This window comes from Pleurodeles waltl, chromosome 4_1, assembly GCF_031143425.1.
Source record: "Pleurodeles waltl isolate 20211129_DDA chromosome 4_1, aPleWal1.hap1.20221129, whole genome shotgun sequence".
Lineage (NCBI taxonomy): Eukaryota > Metazoa > Chordata > Amphibia > Caudata > Salamandridae > Pleurodeles > Pleurodeles waltl.
The window spans coordinates 786,218,343-786,235,549 of record NC_090442.1 but is presented as its reverse complement, the minus strand read 5'-3'; the positions used below and the strand labels follow the sequence as shown (position 1 = coordinate 786,235,549).

At 46.0% G+C, this 17,207-nt stretch overlaps 1 protein-coding gene across 2 annotated transcripts in view; it reads right to left on the bottom strand.

The window, feature by feature from the left end:
* The window catches only part of LOC138288176 (zinc finger protein 546-like), a 689,754-nt gene that overhangs the window by 69,787 nt on the left and 602,760 nt on the right, over nucleotides 1-17,207 (bottom strand). For both annotated transcript variants that reach the window (XM_069229499.1, XM_069229500.1), the window contains exon 24: nucleotides 7,083-7,197. In XM_069229499.1, coding sequence (XP_069085600.1) covers nucleotides 7,083-7,197 — 115 coding nt within the window. The remainder of the gene's footprint in view (nucleotides 1-7,082; nucleotides 7,198-17,207) is intronic.

Genomic DNA, 17,207 nt, shown 5'->3' with positions numbered 1-17,207 from the left:
ACATTGACAGCCTAGGGCGAGCCCGACTCCAACAGCCAGTCGCTCCTGGTAGGGAAAGACTGGAACCCCTAACCTCCGCAGATGAGCTGCACCCATCGCCATCACCTTGGGGAACACCTGAGGGGCGCTGGTAAGGTAAATGGGAGCATGGTGAACTGAAAGTGCTTGGGACCTACCTTGAACTGCAGTTAACGCCTGTGGGCAGGCAGGATTGCAGTGTGAAAATACACGTCCTGGACGTCCAGCGCTACCAACCAATCTTCTTGGTCTAGGACACACAGGACCCGAGCTAACATGAGCATCTTGAACTTCTTCTTGAGGAAGAGATTGACGGTCCGTAGCTCTAGAATAGGATGAAGACCTTTGTTCTTTTTGTGTTTCAGAAAGTAGAAGGAATAACAACCACGGCCTACTTCTGATATCATAAGCCTTTCTATGGCTCCCTTGGCCAAGAGAGCCATAAATTCCTCACGGACCATTCGAATGTTAGTGGTAGTGGGGAGGAAAGGATTGGAAATGCAGAGCATAGCATTTCCGAATTATCTGCAGAACCCAAGAGTCCGAAATAATGGACAGTGCAAGTGGAAGAGTTGAAGTTGAATTCTCCCTCCAACTGTTCGCTCATGGTCCTGCATTACCAAACTAGGAAGGCTTGGAGGCTGCAGCTCTTGGGGTCTGGTGGAAGACTTCTGGCTTCCAGACCCTCGAGGTCTAAAGACAGTGCACCCATGTCATCATTTAAGCTTGGGAAGTTGCACCAGATGGTGGCTTCCATAGGGTTTGCGTGGTGGTACGCCCCTTCTGTGGCCATGAAGGGGGTGATAGGCTGATGGTGGACAAGGGGTCACTGAGAGGCCCCAGGACTTAGACGTATACCCAGAGTCCTTAAAGAGTCTGCCTTCTCACCAAACAAGCGAGTCTCGTCTAAAGGCATGTCCATAAGGTACATCAGGACATGCCCCGAAAAGCCAGATGTTCCCAGCTAGGTGTGGTGCGTTAGGCCACCGGTGAAGAAAACACTCTGCCCAGCTAGTCAGTCGTACCCAGGCCACATCTAATGGTGAACTTTGCTACACCTCTCCTGTCTTTCAATGCCTGGGAGAGAATGGCCCGGGCCTCCTCCGGAACCTGTGGCAACATTTTCCCAACCATATACCATAAGGTGTGCGAGAAACAGCCCAATAAGCATGAGGTGTTCATTGATCTCAATGCCAGGCTGGTGGAAGAAAACATCTTCTTTCCAAGCTGGTCCAGCATCTTGGATCCCTGTACAAGGGAGAAAAAGGGAATGTACCATGGGAAGTGGAGGCTTGGACGACCAAGGACCCAGGGTGTGGGGTGTTGGCTGAGGAAACTAGGGTCGCCCCGTGCAGGGCGATGGTGGCAGGCAATCATTCTACTTACGGGAGCCCCTGTGCCTGGCTAGGACCGAGTTCCCAGCAGGACATCAGTAAGTGCCTCATTGAAGTGCAGGAGGGGTTTGGAAGTGGAAGCCTCAAGCTGAAGCACTTCAGTCAAGAGGTTTGTCTTGACAACCATGAGGGCAGTTCAAGGTCAAGGAATCTGCTGCCCTATGCACCGCCATTGCATAAGATGCTCCTTCCTCCATAGCCACAGTAGGGGGGAGAGAGACAGCCAGTTTCTGGAGAGGTGTCCAGTCCACTGGTGTCTCCTAGTTCCTCATGCCAGATCAAAGATCTCTGTAACTGGTGTTCTAAAAGGTTCAGTGACCCCTGCCAATCTTCTTCCATGCCGGGCTGCTGAAAATAATGCTCAAGCAACGATCTGGCACCTGTGGGTGCTGTAATCGGTGTTGTGCAATGCCGTTTCTGCTCCGGATAGTCTGGAATCAGAATGGGGCTGGCACTGGGAGCATCGGCGTTGTGACGGACACCAGAGAAGGTCACGTGGGTACGACTGGCTCCGTATCCATATCTATGAGACCCCATCAGAGCTGGGGCCGAAGCCGTCGGCGCAGAACCAGATGTGGCCTCCTTTGACCCGGGGGGGCCCCGAAGGCACTCCAGACAGGTCATCCACCCGAATATGCGGCACATGGCCTCAAAAAAAGCCCTTTACCTGTGTAGGGGTCGCTTTGGCTCCTGGAAATGGAAAGAGGCGCGGAGTCAGACCTGGCATAGATTCAGTGAAACCTGCCTGGAACGCCGATGTTCCAAACTCACCGAGTCAGCCGACGGACAAGTCGAAGTCCGTTTAGACTTCTTTTTCTTTTTGTGCCTCTTCTCCTGAGTGCCTGAAGACCTCGAGTGGGAAGAAGAGGATTTGGGGTTCCTGGAGCGGTCCCGCACCCTTCTCCTCGATCAGGACCATGACCTCCTAGGAGCTGCGCCAGATGATGTCGACTGCAGGGCCAGAAGCAACTTCAGGGACCGCTCCCTTCGCTGCCAGGGTCCGGCAGTCTGAGCGCAACGTCAAGTTGTGGTTGCGCTTGAGACACCATAGGTAGACAAGGTGAGGGTCCATTACAGACATGGTGTGGTGACAGGCACCATATGGCTTGAATCCTACCTTTCTAGATGTCATCTCAACACGCTTTACAAAAATGCTCGACAAAACGTTGAAAAAAAGGCTTGTCAAAAAGCGACAAAGGGGTAGATTTCTTTGGATCTGCGCTCACTGCCAAGGAAAGAAATTAACTGATGCCCACGCGTCTGGGTGGTGCCTATATAGGTGTCCGCGATGTGACGTCCGGCGCCAAACATGCCATGCAGAACAGAACAGAGCCACCCGACAGGTAAAGCTCAAGCAAAAGTTTCCAGATCCAGCCTGACGCCAGGGAAATTCAAAGGTAAGGAATCTGCAGCTAAAAGTCTATCAGATCTAAATGTTATGCCTTGTTACGTCAATGAAGGCCTCGTCTTTTAAAATGTTAAAATAAATTATCCATATGTAAACCTTTTACAAAAATATCCAAATTATGTTAGGGGGAAATCCTCTCTAGTGACAGTAAATGGACCACAATTATGGTCAAAAGAACTAATGTAATTAAAAACATGCTCAGCCACTTTGGGAGAGTAGAAAAGTGGGTTTTGTTTCCAAATAAATACAATTTTAGAAATTCCACCTTCAAATGTCACAAAGTCTGGATGGGAATTGTTTTTAGTATACAAATCTTCAATCACGTTTACATTCAATACACTGGGTCATGACTACTTTGCATACCAAATATATCTCAAATCTCAAGTTGGTACACAGAAATACCCGAAATACGGCATGGTTGCATTGTATAGGAGTATGCAGGAAAAAATGGCGTGTTTATGTTTCCTATACACTAAATGCTCTATATGTCGTGCAGGTATTGCCTGTTTTACATAACTGCTAGTCGAAAGTTTTTGAAAACAGCTTTTAAAATTATCATATATGGTCAAGACAAGAGGCAGTTGCGCTTTTCGCTAACATGCACTTTTTTAATGTTGTAGTAGTAGTTGCACAATTTCTAAACTCAATCAAATACAGAGGTTCTATTTAGGGTGAATTTGTAGTTTTTAAATTTTGTTGTATTATATGACAATGATTTTAACTATTTATATTTTATATATACTATATTTTAATAATGCATGTTTCATTGACATATGTTCTCTTAAAATTAAATGTACCTACCTATGCTCAGATTAATGTTTATTTCCATAAACATCAGAAATTCCTTAAACATACAGGTAAACTGACATAGTTACAATGCAAAAACTATAAACCATTGAAATTATCCAGATAGCCTGAACTGCACAAGCTATCACTCTTACACAGTCCGAGCCTCACATAACATTACTGAAGACGTCTCAAATGATATATCACATGGCAGAAATTAAAATGGGAAATTCACTTCTTGGTACCCTCCCCCGTAGATTTTGGCCCACTTGATGGACCGTCCCAAACAGCTCCAAAATTGTGATGACTGGCGGCATTGAGACTAAAGCACTCTGCATAACTATGAGACGTCATGCCGCCCTGTCCTTACTCATTTCTTGGAAATCCTCTGCAATAATTTTTTTTATCAGTGACTTCAACATCCTACATGCCCACAGAAGAGACTCTTATTTCACAATTGAGAGGCATCAGAATGAAGCACGAATATTGCGAGGGCACTCAGAGCACCTCTCTTCTTTGTGTAGGTAACTACCATTCTCTCAACGCAAACTACAAGACAGTCATAGTAGCGTAACCTACTGTCACATAACCTTTTCCTGAACCCGGAAGGGCTGCCTACAAGATCCTCTCAAGTGAGACCTACAGTGCGATGACATCCTGGTCCAGGGAAGGTAAGTCTGCCTTCAACCGCTATCAAAGATTAGCCCACTTTGTCCATAACCTTCCTCTGGCCTAGGGGGACCTGCATCTCCATACAGAGAGTTGCCTTAGGTGCTTGAAGAAATCTTAGCTCTGCTGACTGGTTTGGGGACCGAATGGAGTAGCTAGAAGTAATTATTCTGATTCAGGAACATCAAGGCCAGAGCACTCTCTAGTTAACTCCGTTGGGTGTCCCACGTTCTGTGAAGACCCTGGCACTGGAAAGCCATGACAGAGTCCTCCAGAGGGTTTCAAGATGCTGACACCTCACAACTTCCTAAGGAACGCCAAGGGTGAGCTAGTACCCTCACCAGTTACTTTCCCCAAATATCGAGTCCACTGGCTCCTTGACACATGGACTAAAGAGACTGAGCACAAGTATGAATCGATGATGACTGGAAAAGGGAAACATAACCTCACCACACATCAGAAGGGCAACCAAAGAAATACATTTTGTTTGCCAAAGAAAAGTATGAGCATATCTCTCTTTTGGTGGTGGTGGTTTTTTTTGGCCAGATTTATGGACCTTTTTGCATCATACTATCTACAGCATCAAAGAGTGGAAAAATGTGCACTGTTTCAAGGCACCAAATGAGCTCCACTGAGACAGTGAAGCAATGATTTTTCTTAAGTGCTTGGGTCAGCTTGGCATTATTTATCTCTACCTTTATTTTAGTCTCTTCTGTCAGGTAGGGCTTTATAATGTCTCAATTTTTTAATTTTTTAGAGCCTTTTAAGTTCCTTTGGCAGGAACTCATCAAGGGAGGAAATCAGCAGTACATTTTCTTTCTCCACCAATTTCCAGGTCGAACAATGCAGCCTTACTTTATTCTATTATGTGGATTATACACAGATCATCTTTACTTTTGCATCTGCCCAGGACCAAAACTCTGAATCCTTCAACCTCTGTTTGGGTCGAATAACCTTGTGAATAAACCACAACCTGCTCAAACTTAATGGAGAGAAGACTGGTACTGGTGACAGGAAAGAACCAGCCTCAAAGCACTGGCCAGACACTCTGGGCAACATCCCGTTCCGGCTCACAAGGTCAAAAACCTAGGCTTTTTACTGGACTCTAGTAGCCTCAGGTAGGAAAGGTTTCTGCGACCTGTTTTGCTGATCTGAAATTGCTAAGAAAAATCACCTGGATACTTCCACCTTCAGCACAAAGAACAGTCATCCAGGCACTTATTGTCTAGACTTGACTACGGCAAAGTACTTTACTTGGGTGTTGATAAAGCCACCATGAGATGTTTGCAAGTGGTTCAGAACTATGCTGGCAGGCTGACAAACTCCTGAAACATACACTGGCATCATTCCTCCTTCGCGAGCTTCACTGGCTCACAGTGGAGAAACAAATCCAATTTAAAGCCCTGTGCTACGTTCACAAAGCAAGTGCAAGGGGCTGGACCCCACCATTTTCTTGGATTGATTAAATCACATCAGCCCTCTCACTCTTTACGCTCCAGCAATCTTTACTTGTGCACTGTCCCCAGGGTTAGACAGACACATATGGGAGGACATTCCTACGCATACCTTAGCCACAAGCTCTGGAACACACTACCGGACCATCTGAGAAGCTGCAGGTCGCTGACCATCTTCTGCAAACAACCAAAGATCTGGTTGTTCTGAGCCAGTATGATCCAGCGGGCCCTACCTCTTTCATGCAGTGCCAGGAAACTCTGTGTGGGTAGCTGCTGCGCTATATAAAATCTGTTACTAATAATATATTTTTAAGGCTAATGTCAAGTTAAGGGCTCTAGTTATTCACTTGCCTAGGTAATTACTTCTCTAAGTAATTAACTAGGCACTGGAAATTAGAGACAGGAAAACAGAAGTTTTAAAGGACGTCTTACCTTCTCTCAACATATTTTTTCTGTCGGCTAACACTGAAAGGAAAATAATGGTCATTTACGAAGTTAGTGCTTACAACAGGGCACTGCAGAAGGCTAAGCGATTTTGGATCCATTTTTATATAATTATGTAGTGGGCAATACATTATGTTAGAACTATTAGAATTAATTGATCATAACACACATCACCAATTGATATCCGCCTGCACTCAAATAGATTGACATGGACTTAGAAAAGCTTATCCTTGTACAGTGGGCACTGAGGAGTGAAGAGTTGGGGAGTGCCCCCCCAGGGCACACTCCATAACTAGCATGGTTCTACTGCACGTCATGGTAGTATGTAGCAAGTAACTAAGACACTAATTTTAGTTGACATATAACTTATTCATTATTATGGTTATATGCACTTTTTCTTAATAATCTATTTGCATAATCAATAATAAACGTTGACATTGTCTCAATAGAATGAATCCACTGGAGTAGTGAGGCATATAGAGACATGCAATAGCACAATAACCAATAACGCCAGACAAAGGCATGCACTGCAGAAGTGAGGAAGAGTGCAAGACAATAGGATTCTAAAAATCATTACGTAATTGAGCACTGAAAGAAAATACTTAGGAAAATGCAATTTGTCAAACAATGAAACCACCGCACATCAGTACAGCAAGAAAATCAAACCAACCTGAATGAACCTGAAACATGAAGGCACTGCACTTGGAAAGAAGGCCTTCTCCCATGGCAGGGACACACCTTTTGTCTTGTTACATTTACCTCATTATTAGTACATACCATCCTGACTGTGCTGCAATATAACTTGTTGCGAATTAAAGAATATGGATCTAGTATTAAAAATATAAAGATTGCCTATTCTTCAAGAGCTCAATCGGAAGTATAGTATAAAGCAAAGAAAATGCATGTTACCATGTAGCATCACCATGTCACCATTTTCAGGCAATGTTTCTTGTTTATGGGCGTTCATGTTTTCCTCTAAACATTCCTTTGCTTCCTCAGAAAAATGGATGATCGTATGAGGCACCTAAATAAAAACAAAACAAGACACTGCACTCAGTTCAGAGTGTTGCAAACCAAGTTCGTTTTCAATTCCAGCACACAGTGGGAGCAGAGAAACTACAACTGGATACTCCCTAGTTTCTTAATCGCATCAGATTGTGCCATGGATTATATTACATTTACCTCTTCATAAACCTACTAAGTCACAGCAGTCCGCTGTCCGGACACCCTCGGGGTCATAGTAAACCAGAATCTAGGGTTTATATAACTTGTTGCTTCTCAGTCTCATCAGAACAATGGAAGAACTCTTTAACATCAGACAAACAGCAAGTTTCAGACCTGTGACAGCATCATGTTCTCACAGTTCTTTCAATAAGGTGCTTTGGGTGTTCTTCTGTAAATCTCCTCAGAGATTTGGACATGGGAATGTTCCAACGAAGGAGACACCTGAACAGTAACATACTCAGTGCTTTCCCCTGCATTCCATTAGTTAACAGCAGTCTTAATTGTCTGCTTAATACATTTTGCCTCTTTTTAATTACATTTTTAAGCCCAAACTGTCTGGTGGTTCTGAAATATGTATTTTTGCTTGCTTCTTAATCAATGGCTTGCCATCCTCTTCTTGTGTTTGTGGCTCCCTTAGAACATTGCCTCCCTCTGGCTGACTTGTATTCTTCTACTACTCACATTTAGAAAACAACTATTTTTCATTCAGCACCCCATTAGAATGTACGTTTTCCAGCGCTCTCCCTCGTGTGCTGCTTCAAACCTCAAATACCAACACTCCCTGAGATGTGCTGCTTCCCACCAGCTTGTTTGTAAAAGCACAGCAACAGCAATATTCATGCCTGGGTATGGCTGGCGAGCAGACTTTAAGGGTTGTTTTTGTGTCAGCTCCTCCATTCAGCATATTTCATGAAAGTACATGTTTTGGCATACAAAGGCTTGTTATGGCGCTGCTGGAAGAGGTCTTCTGCTGCACTTGCTCTGCAGGAAATCTGAGGCAGACGGTATAATTAGCACTGAGCTTCTCCTGGAGGCCAATAAATATGCTCCCTGCGTTATTGCAGGGGAGCCAGTGTCTGAATCCTGTGTAGTAAATTACGTCTTGTCAAGCGTACATGTTGACACTTCCTTATTCTTTTTACATTTTGTTTAGAGTTTCTTGAGTGAAAAGGGTTTGAAACATAAGCCATTTATAAAGAATAAAAATATTCAATTTTATGTAGCGTTTTGAGATACTATAAGCTATGTGCTTGAGTGCCCCCTCAATATTTTGAAATATTTCTTTTCTTTTAGTTTTATTAAACAATAATTTACAGGACACAGGCAACCGCCCAACACTTGCATTCTAATTGGCAGGTCATATTTGTTTTGCAATGCTTGCTTATACTAGAAAGTAGAATTTCGCTATCATTCCAGGATGAAAAAGTAACATAAATCAGTTTGTGTGGCCATGCTCTATTTACGCATTTGATCTACAAAGTTCAACACTCTTATACCCCCTCCACCAGAGTGGTAATGATCAGGAATTAGCTGATCAGTACACCTAATCTGTATCAGAGTGTACAGATAAGGAAATGCTCAGAAGAAAATGTTATGTACCATCTGTAAACAGCAGATTTGTCACCTTGTCAATATCCCCAGACACTACTCTGGATTTGAAGAATGTTCTTTGGCAATTCCCTTGCGCATCGCTCCGTGTCTGATCCATCCCGCCCTGGATGTGGCTTAGAACGCCTAGATAATCACCAGCTTTGCGCAGTGAAAACAGTTTCTTTCTGAAATCTATCTGCATCGTCAGACGCAGAGACTTAGGTGGTCATTATGAACACGCCGGGGGTGGTGGTCATTACCGCCAACGGCATGGCGGTCCAGGCCGTCATATTCTGCACACAGTAGTGAAGTGGCTTCAAAGCAGCCAGTTCACTACCATTCACTGCCAGGCCAGATTCGACCGCCTGGCCGACTGTGAGCACATTCAACCCGGCGGTGGAGGCCGGACAGACAGTAGGATTATGATCCCATTTCCACCAGGGATTCCCTGGCGAATTACCCCCCCCCCAAGATAATCCCTGGCGGAAAGCATACGGGTGACAGGAATAATCATTCTTGTCACCTGTATGTGACACGCCAGGCCCCTCCCTCCCCTTTCTAATATCTCTACCCACCCCCCAAACCCCTAGAACAGCCACCACCCCCGAACCATGAAAACCGACCCCTCCCAACCATCCACCCCCAAAACCCCATGTAGGTCCCCCCTCCCCGACCCTCAGCATCCCCCACACCCCACATACAGGTCCCCCCAAACCCCAACCCCTCACATCCACATACACCCATTCACGTACATGCACACACGCATACATGCACTAAGACACACATCCCCCCTACATACACTCATGCACACCCCCATGCACTCACACACACACACTCCCCTCCCCTCTCAGACAGCACTTACCTCTTCCATCGCGCTGCTCTGGGAGGGAATGGGCTCCCTGGATGCTGCTCCGCCGCCATCACCGCTTCTCCATACACCGCCACACCTATAACTGCTTCATTATAGGCGTGACGTTGTATGGAGTGACATGGCAGTGAGGGTGAAGCAGCATCCACCCCGCCACAGACAGCCAGCATGGCGGCCCTCACCGCCATCAACGGCGGTGAGGCACCATGCGTCATTATTTAGCGGGATGCCGGCCGCCAACACTGGAGGTCTTTCATTGACCGCCAGTACGGTTGGCGGCAGGGCATCCCGTCAAAATCATAATGACCCCCTTAGTTATCAGACTGCACCAGTGTGCAGATTTCTAAGATGCAATCTTATTAACATGGACTAGGAGTGTCCATTGCACAGAATGGTAAGGACGGAGGATCGATGAGGACTATGCTAACAGACAGTCACCAGAAAGAGCGTTACCAAAGCTAATAACGTTTTCTTCAGACGGATACTTCAAACTGCTGAGTACGCACCTTGTGAATAGATATCTGAGCTGTTCCTCCCCAGATGGTGGGTCTGTGGAATGGCTCAGACCTGGAAATCTTCTAGGACAGATCAGGTAAAGTGTCCCTCCCGCCAGACGGGCCTATCCAGGCTGGAGAGCTTTGTGAAAGTGTGAACTGTTACCCATGTAGCAGTCTAGCAGATGTCAAAGACTGGCATACCGTGCACCAGCGCAGTGGTAGGTGCCTTTGCTCTGATAGAATGAACACATTGCCTTTCCGGGGGCTCTTTTCTGGCCAATCCACAGACTATTTTAATGCACAGGACAATCCATCTCGAGATGGCTCTCTTTTGCACAGCTTTTTCTTTCTTCTGCCCGGATAACCCCACAAAGAGCTGATAGTCCATTGGTTATTGGTTTAATCGGTATAAAAACTCAGATCGTTCTGAGTTTTGGCAATAAAGTCTCTCTTCCTCTTTACATGGATCAGGTGGGGCTTAGAAAGCTGCCAGGGTAATGGGCTCTCCAATGTGGAAAGATGTGACAACTTCAGGAGGAATGCTGCTATAGTCCTGAGCACTAGCTTGTTCAGGAAGAAGGTGGTATGTCGTTGAAGGTCAGACAGTGCTTGTATTTCACTTATGCAACAAACTGACGCTATTAAGATGAAGAATGCTGTCTTTAAGGGGCGGGGTAATAACAAAGTACAGCTTAACATTGGCTCAAATGGAGTGCACTTGTGAAAAGTGAGAACCGGACTGAGGTCCTGCTGAGGCATCACAATAATTGTTGGTGGAAATATATGGGAAACCACCTTTTCGAAAGTACATCAGAACAGGGGATTTCAATAAAGATGGGTGAGTACGTAAATGTAACAAGCTGAAATAGCTGATAAATAACCTTTAACTTTCATCTCAGTAAGGCCTTGCTCAGCTAAGGATAAATAAAAGAGTAAAATGTCAGACAATTGTGCCCCTAAAGCTTGAATATTTTCAGGAAAAACACCAGACAACAAACTTCTTCCAGTGTCTTAGATTGTTTCAGTCGAGGGACGCATAGCTGCCAATATGTCACTCACTTCTCTGAAGGTAAATGAAAAGCCATCAACTGTCCCCGCTCGAACTCCAAGCATGCAGGTTTAAGTTTCACAGGTGTGGTGCAGGACCCTTCCTGCGACAGGATGTCCTCCCTAAGAGGCTACTGAACAAGAACGCAGATGCTCAGGGCCAAATATTTTGCCTACCACACTCTCCTCGCCCAGTCAAGAGCTACTAGGATGACTTGTGCCTGGGCATTCCTGATCTTTTCCAGAACTTTAGGCAGTAGAGGCAGAGTCAGGAAGGCATAAAGAAGTTTTGAGTTCCAGTCCAGGCAGAAGGCATCTTCGAGTGAGCACTTCCTTTGTAACTCCAAGGTGCAAAAGCCTGGACAATGCATGTTCTCTGCAGTGACAACGGTCAAGCCAGGGGTCCCCTCATTATTGGAAGACACCTTGAACCACCTTTCGTGATCCACCACGTAACGACGGCCGAGGTTGTCTACTCTGGCATTTAAAGATCCTGCCAAGGGCTGAAAGACCGAGTCGATTTAGCCAGTTTCAGAGATACAAAGCCTCCTGGCACCAGGCCCCACTCCACCCGATTTGCTGCAGTACCAAATGGTGAATGCTTTGCCCGTGAGAACCTGCACCTGTTCCCCCTGATGGTTGGGGGCAAGGCTTTCAATGCAAAGCAAATTTGCCTACAGCTCCAACAAGTTGATGTGGAGGTGGGTTTCTGCCAGAGACCAGAGTCTCCCGATCTCCATCTCTCCCAGATGATCTCCCCAAAAAAGCAACTATGCATCTGTCTCTACCGTTAGCTTTGGGTGGGTTCTGCCAACAGTCCAACTGCAGTTCAGCAGCTACCACTGCCGATCATTTGCAGTCTCTGCTACCTAGATAGAATCCATAAAAGTTTGCTGGTGCTGAGCCTACTGAGAGTTAAGATCCCTTTACCTAGCCCGCATGTGTTACCTGGTGTGGTCCACAGGAAAGATGAAGGGGGCCAAGAAGCCTCAGCGCTGCTGACACTGAGACCCAGGGCAAGTGCTACAACACTGAGTTCGTAGCCCAGATGTCTTGGACTCCTTGAGGTGGAGGAGAGACTCTGAAAAGCGTAATGTCCAGAACAGTTCTAATGAAGGAGAGCCTCTGTGAAGGAGTCAGGTGTGCCTTCTGTACGTCAATGGAAAACCTTAGTGAAGTCAATAGGCTAGCAGCAATTTGTGGGCGGCTCATGACTGTCTGAGGCAAGCCTGCCTTCAGCAGTCAGAAGTCGAGGTATGGAAAAAAGTGGGCAGTGACCACCACCATCACCTTTGTGAACACTCGAGGCGCGCTGATAAGACCAAAAGGGATCACTGAGAGTGCTTGTGGCCTACCTGAAACCACAAGTAACATCTGTGGGACTGCAAGAGAGGAATGTGGAAATAAGTATCCTGCAGATCCAACACCACCATCCAGATTCCTGGATCCAAGGCAGACAGAACATGGGTCAGGGCGAGCATTTTGAATTTGAGGAAGAAGCTCAGAGGGCAAAGACTGAGGAAAGGGAGGAGGCCTATGTCCTTTTTCAGTATCAAGAAATAACAGGAATAACAAACAACCAGTCCAATCCTCTGATGCCAGCACATTCTATAGCTCCCTTTTCCAAGGCAACCTAAACCTACCTTCACAGAATGGACAAGTGGTCCTCAGGGAGATGTTGTAGTGCAGGAGGCATTTTCAGAGGGGTCCAGAGGAAGGGGAGGGTGTATCCATTTTGGACGATGTCGAATAACCATTGGTCTGATGTTATGCTTTGGCACCTGTGCAGGTAATTGAGGTGATTTGATGCCTTACTGGGTGACCGTGAGCCACCAAGATCAAATTAAATTGGTTTTCTGGCAGCTGCTGAGGGAGAGGGTAAGAACTGAGTAGTTTATTGCCTCTGGAGGATTGGAAACTGGCAGTCGGATCCTAGACCTCTGTATTTAAAGGTGTGGGAGGTCTGCTGTTGATGAGGGAAGGTTTGGCATGGCCTCTACTGACACACCCTTCTGAAACCTTGAAAGAGGCGATACTGTTGGGGGGAAAACTGCTACGTAGATGGTGTCAGTTCAAGGGAGCATGCTGGAGCATGCTGTTGCCTTGCTGTTTTTGAAGCGCTCCAAGGCTGAGTCCACCTAGTAGACTGACTGGAGGCCCCATCCGATATTTAGGGTCAAAGGTGCTTCAGAGGAATCCTGAAGGGTACTAAAAATCTGCAGCATGCATTTTTGAATGCCTGAATCTGTAGCAAAGTGACTGATGGACCTGGGAACTCCAGTAAAATCGGAACCAAGGCCGGGATTGGTTCACAGACCAAGATTGCAACTTTGAGATAACCTGGGCACCGCACGACTCCTTATGATGGGGGTGGCTGGATGCGAGTGGAGCCATGCTTCGATTTCTTACATTCGTCGTCTTAGACTTAACTGATGACTTCAACCAGGAAGAAGAGTGCTTGTGGGATTGGTCTTGGGAACAAGAATGCGTCTGCGTTCTCAACTTTAAGCGGGACCAGGTCTTATATGTGAGCTGCTCCCTTACATCCCCAGGCACCGAAGAAAAAGTTGAGAGGAACAAGACTTGTGCAGATGAAGGACATCACCACTGCACCCGAGCCGCCTAGCCAGTGTTGAAGTGGGCCAACAATGTCAGCGTGGTCCTCAGGCCCTCCAGAAGAGAAGCCGACACTGTGCTCACCCACTGTGAACTTCACCACGGCATCTGCAGCGTGTTTCTGCAGACCCACCCCAGCAACCGCAAGTGACCAGGAGGCAAAACCAGATGCCATAGGATACCTCTGCACCTGTCCGCCCCAGTCCCAGAAGAGGAGAACCAAGGGTGTCCCCACACCTAAACACCTCTTGAGACCTAAGCCCACTTTTTGGCTTGGACAGACTTGACCCCTAGTCCATGCCTGCAGAGTGTTTCTGCAGGCACTCCTATAACTGCAAGGAACTCCAGTGCTGGACCCAACGCCAGAAGACACCCCTGCACCCATGCCCTACAGCAACAGTGTCCCCACAAGCCAGAGGACCACAAGGGTCGAGTCCCCCTGTGGGTTCCCCTGGACTGCCCTTCCAGTCCATCCCTGCAGCGACTTCTTAACCAGACTGATCTCTATTGACTAGAATGGAACACCCGACACCGTAACACACCTCTGCTCCCAGACACACCACAGCGCCTCAGGTGACCTGTTGGTGTGGCCTAGGACCTTGCCCTGTATTCACCTTAAGTCCAGAAGAACTGTCCTGTAGGTGAGTGCCGGTATGCAGTGCCTGTTTTTCCCCCAAATGATAAAATTGGGCACAAGAGGCTGAAAAGCACCTCTGCAGCCGGACGCCTCAGTGCCTTCCAAAGTGAACTGTTGGTGCTGCTTTGGACCTTGCCCCATACTGATCTTAACACCAGAAGAACAGTCCTGTAGGTCATCGCTAAGTGCCCGCATGCAGTACATGTTTTTCCAACATAGGATAACATTGGGCACCCGAAGCTGAAAAGCACCTCTGCACCCCAATGCCCAGTGCCTCCCAAAGTGACCTGTTGGTGCTGCTCTGTAACTTGCCCTGGATTTGCCTTAAACTCAGAAGATTGGTCCTGTAAGTCATTGCAAAGTACCAGAACCAGAATGTTTTTCTCCCACAGGAAAACATTACTGCTCCAAAAATTGCACTGGCAACTTTTGAAAACTATTAAAAAAAGTATTCACCTGATTCCAATGATCTTGGTATCAAAGTTTACATAAAAGTGCATGTTATTTTTATAAATTGATGTCAGATTTCTGTATTGAGTGTGTGTGTCTCACTTACTGGATGAGTATGTGCCTTACGTACTTAGCACTACTTGTAAGAGGCTGGCTTAGTTTATGGTGTACACCTATGGTGTGGCACCCTATATTGAGACAAGGCAACCCTTAGTGATAGTGTTTAGGTGTCCAGATAGCAAGAGGTCTCCAGGGGTAGCTAAGGTGAGCAGCTAAAGATTATCTAGGAGGAGCGTAAAGCACTTGCAATACCACGATAGTCAGTCAGAACCCAACCACAAAAAAGTACCACACCAGATGTTGCAAAAATAAAGATTACTTTATCATAACACTATAGGCTAAACTAACATTGGTATATCTACACTTGGAGAAATATACACAGAAAATATACAGCTAGAAACACTCAGAAATAGCATAGGACTACATGGGGCACTATGGGGGGACCAAAGCATATACCAAATAAGTGGTATAAGAATGGAGGTGCCCAACCAAGGTAAGTGTGTTAGGATCCGAGGGGCTGGGGGAGTAAGAAAATACAAGAGGTAAGTAAAAAAAAGTCTAATAGAGGAGTATGCCAAATCTGCATTTTGTAAATGTAGCAGGTAACAGAGGGCCAGATGTACCATCACGGCCCATTGCGATTCGGTAATAGCGATTTTTAAGAAATCGCTATTACAGACTCGCAAAGGGCCATGTATCACATTTGCGAATCGGTAATAGCGATTTCTTAAAAATCGCAAATGCTATTACCGAATCGCAAATTGCGATACCGGCCCCATTCGCAGCAATTTTGGAATGCCTGATGGCCCATAGCTGCGAATATTTTGCATTCCAAAATTGCGATTTCTGAACCAGAAATCGCAATTTTGTAAATGCAAAAGGCCAGGGTGCTGGGGGCCTAAGGCACCCTCGCCTGCACCCCAAAAATGTATTTTTCAACATGTAAGGTACACACATGCCAAAAGGGCATGTGTGCTTTACACGTTGAAGTTAAAAATGCAGTTTAACTGCATTTTTTACGTTTGCACCAGGTTACCACCTGGTTGCAAAGCATGGGATTTTGCAAGTGCAAAATGCCATTTTTGGAAAAATCGCAATTTGCGATTTTTTCCAGAATAGCCTTGCGTCCTGGAAATTGCGAATCGCTAATTGCGACTCACAATTTCCAGGTCGCAACGCAAGAAATCGCTATTTTAGCGATTTCTTAGTTGTGGTCTGCGAATGCATTTCATGCACTGCATACCACGGTTTTGCACTCGCAAACGGCTGATTTTACCGTTTGCGAGTGCAAAATAATTTCATACATATGGCCCAATGTCTTGTACTGATGCTTTGAACGGATCAATGTGCTTACATTGCCAGTAGCAAACAAAACGCTTCCATTTTGCAGCTTAACACTGTCTAGTTGTAAGTTTACGTGCTTCTCTAAGAATATCTATACATTCAGAGGGGAGTTGTAAATAACTAAACTCTATGAATTCAGGAGCCATATCGCAAGATTGGGTGTTTTGGGGTCTGATATGACCTTGTTTTTGAGTCAGAAGATCTGGTCTGTTGGGGAGTGTCTGGTGGGGAACCACAGACAGATCCAACAGTGTTGTGTATTAAGGCTGGCGTGCCCACATGGGAGCTACAAGGATCATGGTGAGTGATGTTTGTTTCAGTTTGTGAACCAGGAATGGAATGAGTGGGAGAGGCGGAAAACTGTGAGCAAATATCCCTGACCAATTCATCCACAGATCATTGTCCTTGGACTGAGGGTGTGGGTATCTTTACGCGTAGTTTTGGCATTTTGAATTTTCTGCAGTGGTGAAGAGTTCTATTTCTGGTGTTCCCCACAGGTGAAAGTATTGGTGAAGTACTTGTGGGTGAAGTTCCCATTCACTGACTTGTCGCTGCATCCTGCTTAGGAGGTCTGCAAACTGGTTGTCCATTGCTGGGAGATATTTTGCCAGTAAGTGAATGCGATGGTGAATTACCCATTTTCAAATTGTCTAAACAAGAAGGGACAATTAAGAAAAGTGTGCCCCCCCTTTTTTTTGCACATAATACATGGTTGTCATGTTGTCTGTACATGGTTGTCATGTTGTCTACAACCACCTTGTGAGAGTTGTATCAGAAATGCCTTGAGCGCTAAAAAGACTGCTAGTAACTCCAAGTAGTTGATGTGATAAGTTTGTTGAATTCGGTATCCCATCTGCCTTGTAACATAAGTTTGCTGAGGTGAGCTACCCAACCTATCTGTGATGCATCTTTAGTGTGAG